The sequence below is a fragment of the Microtus pennsylvanicus genome, chromosome 16, assembly GCF_037038515.1.
Source record: "Microtus pennsylvanicus isolate mMicPen1 chromosome 16, mMicPen1.hap1, whole genome shotgun sequence".
Lineage (NCBI taxonomy): Eukaryota > Metazoa > Chordata > Mammalia > Rodentia > Cricetidae > Microtus > Microtus pennsylvanicus.
Genome location: NC_134594.1, coordinates 46680051 through 46689504, shown reverse-complemented (window position 1 = coordinate 46689504; position 9454 = coordinate 46680051). Strand labels below are relative to the sequence as shown.

The window sequence follows — 9454 nt, the reverse complement described above, 5'->3', positions numbered from 1 at the left end:
GGCCAACAAGAGCCTTCAAGCCTCTGGGGTTTGCAGTGATGAATTCTGGCTAAGAGGTGAGGTACATGCTAACGAAGGAAGAGGAGATTCCTGATCAAATTCTGCAGTAGCTGGGTGCGTCAACGTGCTGGAGGGACGGCTGGGCCTCAGGCCTCCCTCCCAGCTCCTTGGTCAAAGAGGGCATGACAGAAGACAAAGACTAGGTATAACAGGATGTAAAGTTTATATACAAAGAATATAATGTTTATCTGAAATATTTACAGTGTTGGTTAAAGCAATATTTTTACAACTTCTCCGGGTAAACTACTACGTATATTACAAGTAAGCTACAATGATTTAATTTGCAAATATGAAAAAGAGAGTAAAAAATGCTTTAAACAAAGTTTAAAATGCTCAAGCCAATTTCTAAGACTGCATTTGCTTCGTCCTTTATGTGACGCTTTCATGCAACGAGGAGTGGTTAATTGTACTCTCATAAACTGAAGTTCTGTAGCTGGGATGGGAGGCATGCAACGGGCGAAGGCAATGAGGGTGTGAAAGGAGCGATGAAGCGTCCCTTAAGACGTAGACGCCGAGGCTGGAACAGAGGAAGATGTCGAGATAACAGCCAGCTTTATCTCAACCAAGTCTGGGGCCCACAAGGGTAGAACACAGAGAAAAATGAAACAATTTGCCTGGCATGGCAACCTTAGTGCACAGAACAAACCAACGGACTGACCAGAGGGGGGATGCCCCTCAGGTCACGGCACTACTTACTCAAAACTAACCTTAAAACGAGCTGTTTTCAAACTTCATAAAAAGAGTCACGATTTTATTAGCTTGGATATTTCTACAAGATCTGGATGGGATTTCGCTCTATGTGAAAACAGCTATCCGTTCCCGGGGCCTCCTAGGGCCTTATAACTCAGGAAACATTAGGGATACACACATGCAAGAGGCAGGACAAGCTGCTCCAAGTTGGGGCCGGAGCTTTCAGGACTGTGCTTGGGAAACCGGAAGTCAGTTCGCAGAGCGGAAGTGGTCCACCGAGCCCAGGGCCCACTAGCAAACTAGCACTGCAGCTTGCGGATGCTGCGGGAGATGCGCTTGAATTCTCGCTGGCCCTTCTGCCACCGTTTCACCGAGGTGATCACCAGCTCCCCACCCTGCTTCTGTCCCATGACCAGGTAGGGCGCGTTGATGTCGTTCATCTCCTCACAGGTGCACTGCAGGCTGTCTTTGAGCCACAGCACCGATTTCTTCAGGTCCCTTTCAGACACGCCGTTCAGCTTGTAAATGGTCTTGCTCTTGGTTTCCAGGATGATTTTGGTGTCTCTGTTGATGTAGGTTATCTCCTTCACTTTGATTTTCAGTGCTGCAAAGACAAGAGGGGCGGGGACAACATAGAACATGAGTTATGATGAGGGAGAGCCGGGTAGTGTTAGCTTGGCTGTCTGTTCTGTTCTTGGCCTGTGGGAGGAAGAGGAGAGTCCTATAACCAAAAAGACAAGGGTCTGGAAGAAGCTTTTGTGTTGGTAAGCCTCTTGGCATGTGCCTCATGCCGCCCTCAGCAAACGACTCCCCTACTGGAAGAGACTTCAGCATGGGGAGACAAGCCGAACTCTTGGGTGAAACATGAGTCTCCCAGGCTGTAAAGGTTAAACTGGGCTTATTCTGTCACAGAGGTTTCTGGACAAACCTGTGAGGAAATGGTACACAGTCACCGCTTTCTGAAGAACAGATTACAGGGGAAGGAGAGTGGACCTAGCAGCTGCTTTTGATTTGGGAAAAGTAACAAGGACGAAAAGTATGCAAGTCTCCTTTTTAAGAGCACAACATGTTTAGCCATAAAAGTTTTTCTGAAGACTTCATCCTCATGTGCTCTCATTTGCCCGGCCAAGGCCAAGGCATTTACAGATCACGTATGTACTCTTTCCAAAATGTGTATGTAGAGTCATTAGAACGTTGAGACCAAAAAGTACGTTGTTTACTATAAAAGACACATTTTATAGCCACGAACACTGCTTTGGGAAATACACACGCTGGGATTAAATTTCAGGACTCCACACATGCAGGAAAAGGATAGAATTTTCAGGTTAGAAAGGGTCATCCCATTAAAAGCTCATTAGTACACAAAGATGCAAATTTAGAGAAGTGGCTATGACTTGTCCCAGGCCACCCAGGTAGCTGTGTCCCAGCTCAGTCCCCAAACCTCTGTCTGCACTACCACCATGTTCTTCGGAGGCAACGTCAGATCCCCGTCCTTGTGAAGCATTAAGCTCCACTCCAGAGTCCTAAGACTCCTGGTACCACCGACAGCTGTAACAGATGACACGCGTGTATGACTCCCCAACTTTGATGGGTTTAATGCATTGTTTAAATTAGTAATAGTGGAGAATTTTGTGTGTGGATGTCTTTGAGGTTTTCTTCTCCTTTTAAAAATAATTCAGACAGGGAATTCCACTGAGCTGACTCTCCAGCCAGAAAGGAAATGATGGGTACTGAACTCAGTAAAGCAAGGGTGCTGTGGCTTGGTGAGTAGGTTTTGTCTGATATGGTTCTCATCTGACCCGCAGTGCTGACCCCTCAGAGTTTAAGGACTAAACCGTGCGGAAATGTCACATGTTCTTGTGATTCTAATAGGGGATGAGAGGCCACCATGGGAACCGACTGTACATTAGCAAAGAGTGTAGTCTCTAACACAGAGGAGGCCAGTGCAAGGCTTCACCTTGTCAATGGTACACTCCTGAGTGTCAACCCCAGAAGAATTATCATTTTGAGCTGGAAGCATGTTAACTACCCTTCTTTAGCTCTAAAACATGTCATGAGGGAAATGGGGTTCTTCCTTAGACTTGAAGCTGAAATAAAACATAGGGAATTAAAGGCCCCAAATAACATTCTTGCTCTGGAAGGTATGGCTGGGGATACAGGATGTGGCAGGAGGCACCTGTGACAGTCCCCACCCAGTGGCATGCTGTATATGGGGGTGGGAGCAGTTAGAGGTGACCTAACCTGCCCTGTGGAGGTAAGGAGGGGCTTTTCATCCCTCAGTTTCAAATGCGTGGTTTGGGTGGGAAGTGCTGTGTGCCTGGACGCTGCAAGTTCAGTCAGCTCCATTGCTCAGCTGCTCCATCTGCTACCTCCCCAAAGAACAGAGACAAAATGAAACACTCCCTCACTGTCCCCATAGGGGACAGAGGATAGCGCTCCTGATTGCTGCACCGTATGGCACACTCACACTGCTTCTTTGTCCCAGACCTTCGTATAGCATTTTCCCTCAGAGCAAGCAAGTGGCGTGTATGTGCGTACGTGCGTGTGTGGTCTCCTACATGTATCTGCTTTGGAGTCCCATGAAAGTCAGAAGAGAAATCTTATGTGTGTACACAAAGAGCATAAGCTGCCAGGAGAAAATATTTCAGATTCATAAATTTCACTAAATAATCATCTGCCTTGTGGCAGTAAAGGATTGTGACTTGTAAGACTCTTGAGACTGAACACTGCCCACCACTGAATGCCTGGCCCTGTGATAGTTTGAGGTCTGTATGTTTGAATATAGACATAGGAAACATGATGGGCCCCTTGTGTGATTCCTCCCGTGGGAAAGGACTTGGAACTCTAGCGCTGCTGGTCTCCTCCCTCGACAGTGTCAAGTCTCTCCTGTGTCGGGTATAGGTCAGGAACCGGGCACGGCTCGACTCAGGACACTTCCTGAGACACGATGGCCTGAGATTTCAGGGTGGCAAGGTCGTTGTTGACAGGGGCAGCCTGGCCCAGTTTCCCCAGCCCTCAGGGTTTGCTGAGTCTTCAGAAATGTCAATATGGATCTCTTAGAATCCGTGTGGCTTGGTGAGCCAGTGGCCTTCTATACTCACCAATAACTTGCAAAATCTGACTGAACGATACCCTTAAGGGATACCCATCCCTCTAATACAACCAAGGATGCCTGTTCATTGGAGGATTAAAACAGCAGTGCATTCTGGGTAAAGTCCTTGGCCATGCCTGATTCTGATTCTGGCTTTGCCTCCGTGTCTAGCTTGTCTCCTCCCTTCCCCTGGGGACTTGAGGACGGTAAGTAGGTCCAAGTGGTGTTCTCTGCGAAGAAATTCTGTTTTTCCTCCTATAACCCCCTTAGGAGCGCAACTTAATGTGAGCTCCTAGAGTCCTACTTCGTCTGTCCCACGAGCGACAGCATCACCTAACCTGGAAAACTTTCTTCTTTTCCGACTCTTTGTAAAACGGTGATAAATGTGTCACTCTGCGCTACAAAGAGGGTGGAAATATTTTCATTTGGTGCCAGAGCAAGTGTTTATTAGGGGCCAGTTTAGGGGCTTGAATCTATTTTGCTGAGGGTCACGCGTGCTTTCTCGTTTTTGGCGCACCTCTCAAGCAACTGAGAAAGATACGCCGCACAAGATTCTGTGCTTTGGCATGCACACACACACACAAGCCAAAGAGAGATTAGAAGTTAGCCATTGGGCATCGGCAATTTGAGAAATTTCCATCCGATTATTGTTTAAGGAAACGGAACATGATCCAGGGTGAGTCAGTACGAGACAGACACGATGAGAACTGAGAACCAGGCAGTTCCTAGGGAGCAGGCGAGGTGATCATGTGCCACCTAGCCATATCTGGAGACTGCATCCTGGTCTACACTTTAGCTTTCCCCAGCCAGTGAATGGCTGTGGAGTCTGCAGCCGGTGTCAGTTACTTACCAAAATCATTTTTACAAAGCGTTTCCATGATATCATTGTCATCTTCGTTTTTAGTCTTGCAGGCTTCACACACCTTCGGAGCTGGAAACGTGAGAAAGGGCTTCAGTGAGTCTGCTTCAACAGGGCAGCAGGCGCCCATTGTCCCATGTGACCCTGCTTCTGCCTCCTCTATAAAAATAGGGCCCCTCGTTGCTAAGTGCTACACTTTCCATCTCTGGTTGGGCGAAATAGAATGACTGCACATCCTGCCTAACAGCACTGTCCCCCAAACCAAAAGGGAGTCGCGGACAGTGGATCTGTGGGTGCTGCAAGATGACCCAGAGGCTGCAGCTTTTCAGTTCATTCTCCTCACTTCTGGGATGAAGTCAGTCATTCCCGAGTATCTGTTTAGAAAGCACCAGAAGATCCAAACCCCGGTGGGACTGGGAAGATGTATGACCATAAAGTACGGTAGAGAGATGGTTCTAGGTTCTAATCTGTAGGACTGGCAGAAAACCCCTCCTGCTCAGCAGGGAGCTTAGTCTGGGGGAATCTTTTGCATAAATTTTCTCCTCTGGGCCGGGTGGGATGGCTAGCGTTTGCATCTTGGAAGCACATCTCAGTAATTCCAACAGCCAGCTCTCACTGGCTCCCCTTCACCTTCCTTCCTGCCAAGTTTGTGTTTGACTGACTTATTCCCCTCCAGATCCCTGGTACAGGAGCTTGTTGCCTATCCTATGCAAGCAAACAAACCCCAAGACTAGCTGATCCAGAGGAAGGAAAACTTTCTGTGAGCTTTGTCTGAGCAGAGGGCCAGGGATTCTGTGTGTTCACACAGCTATGGGCCTAAGACTGTTATAAGAGAACACATGCTCATGAAAAAGAAGAAAACATTTTTTCCGCTGATTTATAAACATGCCTAATGTTGTCTTTAAAATTTGAATGCAATTATATAGGTTTTCACTAGTATGCAATTGAATTTTCACACACATGCGCGCACGCGCACACACACACACACACACACACACACACCCCTTCGTGACTCATAATAGAAAAGATACCCTATTTTAAAAATACCAAAGAGCAGAATTTGCAGGCATATGGGCTTATTTTGAAGGAAGAAAGTGTATTTTGCAGAAAATACCTAGTTTACCAAAAGCAACCCACACAAAACTGCCTCAGCTCTCCCCATCCTGAGAGACACACTTCCACTGGGGAGGGCTCAGAATGTCTATGAAATGCCACCAACCTGTATTGGTTACTCTGGTATATGTTGGACAAATGTTTGAAAAATGCCAAACATTTGCAATAAATTAGAAACCTAACCAATAAGATGATTGCAGACTCATGGTGCCTGCCAGGAAAGATTGCTAAACAACTTTGTATTTTCTTCGACTAATGATGTCTGCAGGAAAACAATTAGAGATTGAAAGGGAGATGCTGCTGGATCCGGGAGAGGGATTAGGAGCCCCTTTCTATTTTAGAGGGCCTAAATCAGCTCAGACACATTGTATACTTTTTCCTTTCAGGAAAAATAGCAAGCGCCCATGAGGTTTTCATTGCTTTGATGGTGTTTGCCTATGAACTTCTCTCTGTTTTCTAAAAACTTGAGGGAACTCTTTTGCATGATTTTCTCCAGCTAATTAAAACCACTCCTCAGATAAATGCTGATAGTAACAAAAAGACGAATCCTGGAGATTCCCTTTATCCTCTCTTTCTCCATCACCTGGGCAGTTAAAACCGACATCCAGGCTTCCACTCGCTCTCAGCCAGTCTTCACTTTATCTCCGAGACCTAAATTGGCAAAGGACAAAAAGTAGCTCAAAGGGCGATCGGTGTGTATCGTGGGTTTTTGTCCAGTGGGACAAGAACGTGAAGAGAAGGGCTAAGCAGAATCCTCTGGCCTGGGTGTTCATCCCCAGTACCCGGCCATGCTAAACGCTTTCAGAAGCGTGGCCACAGAGCAAGCATCTCCAAACAAGAATTGGCACTTTCGTTTGACTTTCTTAACTCCCTAAGGGGAGCTGTTATAACCAGAGAGGCGTTTTGGCAAGGAGCTGAATAGCTCATGTTTGGTACACCATATGGCAGCAGATCAGGGCAGGGAGGGAGCTTCAGCCATCTCTAAGACTGAAACCCCCAGCCGGGACTAACCAGGGTGTGGAGTGGAGGCTACGGGGTCTCCCCGCCCCCAGTCCTAGCACCTCGGGCTAGTTGGGAGTGGGTGGAACTAAGACGGAAGGCTTACCTTCCTCTGTCGCCGGCAGGAGGTGGTCGCTGCTAGCGAGGGGGATGCAGAGGTCGTTGTCTTGCGGGAAACGGTCGCATTCCAGCATGTCGGGCCAGGGGAAGCCGAAGGCGGACATGACCGGGGCACAGCGATCCTTCACCTGCACGCAGAGAGAGTGGCAGGGCTGGATAGTTTCGTCTAGGTCGTCTAGGCAGACAGGGGCAAAGAGCGAGCACAGGAACTTCTTGGTGTCTGGGTGGCACTGCTTCATAACCAGCGGAATCCAGGCTCCCGCCTGCTCCAGCACCTCCTTCATGGTCTCGTGGCCCAGCAGGTTGGGCAGTCGCATGTTCTGGTACTCGATGCCGTGGCAGAGCTGCAGGTTGGCCGGGATGGGCTTGCAGTTGCTGCGCTTGTAGGAGAAGTCGGGCTGGCCGAAGAGGAAGAGCCCACGCGCCGAGCCCAGGCAGCAGTGCGAGGCAAGGACTAGCAGCAGCAGCGAGCCAGGGCCCCGCGGCATCTTGGACTTGCGACCCCCGGGGTTGGGGGGGGGGCGGAGGCAGCCGAGTCGGGGAAGCGCGAGGCAGCCGGAGCCTGAGTTCGTCCCGGACCTGCTCGTGAGGTCTGGAAAGCCGGCACCACGAAGGCGCGAAGCTGAACGCTGGGAAGTCGGTGCGGGCAAGGCTCTGCAAGCCCGCGCACAGCTCCGGGGGGCTCGACCCGGGGGAGCAGAGTGAGTGGCGGTTGGGGCCCAGCCAGAGTTTTCTTGGCCTTTTTTATGCAAATCTGGAGGTGGAGTGGGGAGCTAGGGAGGAGCCAGCCCGGAGTAATCTGAGGAGGCAGGTCACTACTTTCTGGAACTGGTTTTGCGTTAAGAATGCCCCTCACGCGCTAACTGGCAGGAAATTCGGGCTGCGCCCCCTCCCCGATGCAGCAGCCACTGCGCGCGCTCTGGCAGCCCCCCTTGCAAGCGGACTAGCGAGGCCCCTGCGTCCCACTGCGCGAGCAGAGAGTGAGGCCAAGGCAGCGAAAGTTAGGGGCACGCGTGGAGCAAGGCTGGCAGCCTCGCGGCTGGGTTTGGGCTGGAACGTGTTTTATGGCGTGCGTGGCCTGCACGCTTATTGATGTTCCGCAGTCCTTGGTATCAGCATTGTGTCCCCGGGAAACCACGAACCGGCAACTCTGGGCTCTTTGTGCCTCACGGTTCCAGTCTAGGACTGCATGCTCCAGGCTGCATGGGAGAACTTCGTTTTCAGCCGAAGTGGAGCAGGCTGGCTGGTGAAGTGGATTTCCACTGCCTTTCGATGCATTCTGAATCATAAAACGTAAGAGCAATGATGCATCGAGTTGCTATTTTGCTGGGGTTTCTATAGGATTCTGTCATTGTAGAGGACTTGCCAGACTCACAAGGGTCTCTCCGTTTTGGAGAAGAGATTTTGCCTTCTGAAGGGACTCCGTAATTGAGGGCAGAACGGGCTCTCAAACATAAATAGCTCAGGATTGCCTCGGGAGAGGACACTGAAGCAATAACTGGGCTTATGAATATTAGCTTCAGGAGGTTAACAGGTTGGAAAGGTAAAAGGCAGAGAGACTCCTGCCTAGAGGTTCCCAAAAGCATGTCTTCCGCACAATTGGCTCATTCATCCTGTAACAACCAGAGACACCATCCTGGTCACCGGATGTGAGAAGTGAGCCAACAGGCTATCCCCTGCTCTGTATGAATAGGGAACCTAGTGCCGCAGGGCTGTAAACGGTAAGAGGATGGAGACTAAGCATGAACAGTAAGGTGCTAGGCCAGGGAGCGAACCAGTGTAAGGGGGACTAAGAGACAGTGTGTGGGGGATGCTTCTTCTCCCAAACCTACCCCTGATCTTAAGGGTCAGCTTCCTTTTCAGTGGGCTCTTGTAGGTCCTGGGTAGGGACCCCCGGCCCCGGGAAGCGATCCTCTTTCATATGTAAGGTAGGTAGGGACATTGCTTCCTGGACACTTAGAGCCATCAGCAGGCCCTGATCACTGTTGCCCGATTTATGTTCTCATCCTTCTGGAGGATGCACTGGGGGCTCAGTGGCCAGCACTTTTTGTGGCTCCCGTAGTCTCTACGAGGTAAAGGAGTGATGGAATGCCAACAATATGCTATTCCTACCCACTCCTGGTATGGACAACGCAGGAGCACTGTCTGCGTCTCCAAAGGTCTAGCTTCCATTTTTCTTACTCCCTTGAAGAAAGGTCGGGGCAGCTTTTCTGTGTCCAACCGAAGCGGCCAGAGGCTTAAAAGTCCTCCCAGATACAAACTCGTTGAAAACAAGTCACGTAAACACGAACAGGTTAAATCAAACGGCTAGGCAGAGCTAGGACGCTGAAATGCTAGGACTTGGGCCCTGGGATGAGATTCAAGGCTCTCTAATATCCATTGCTCGTGGTCCCAAAGCACTCCTATGGGGTCATCTCGGGCCTTCAGACCCCTGAGTGGGAGCTCAAGAAGCCGAAAGTCAATCCGCCTAGTTTGAGTCACTCGCTTTTGTGTTCCAGCTAGCGGCAGGCTGCCCATGCGCC

At 49.8% G+C, this 9454-nt stretch overlaps 1 protein-coding gene across 1 annotated transcript; it reads right to left on the bottom strand.

The window, feature by feature from the left end:
• Positions 1 to 205: 205 nt before the first annotated feature.
• On the bottom strand, positions 206 to 7682 carry Sfrp2 (secreted frizzled related protein 2). Its single transcript, XM_075950819.1, has 3 exons — positions 6919 to 7682; positions 4692 to 4772; positions 206 to 1354 (listed from the first exon to the last, which is right to left on the bottom strand). The coding sequence occupies exons 1-3, from the start codon at positions 7418 to 7420 to the stop codon at positions 1050 to 1052; spliced, it is 888 nt and encodes a 295-aa protein (XP_075806934.1). The 5' UTR covers positions 7421 to 7682; the 3' UTR covers positions 206 to 1049.
• Positions 7683 to 9454: the final 1772 nt, after the last annotated feature.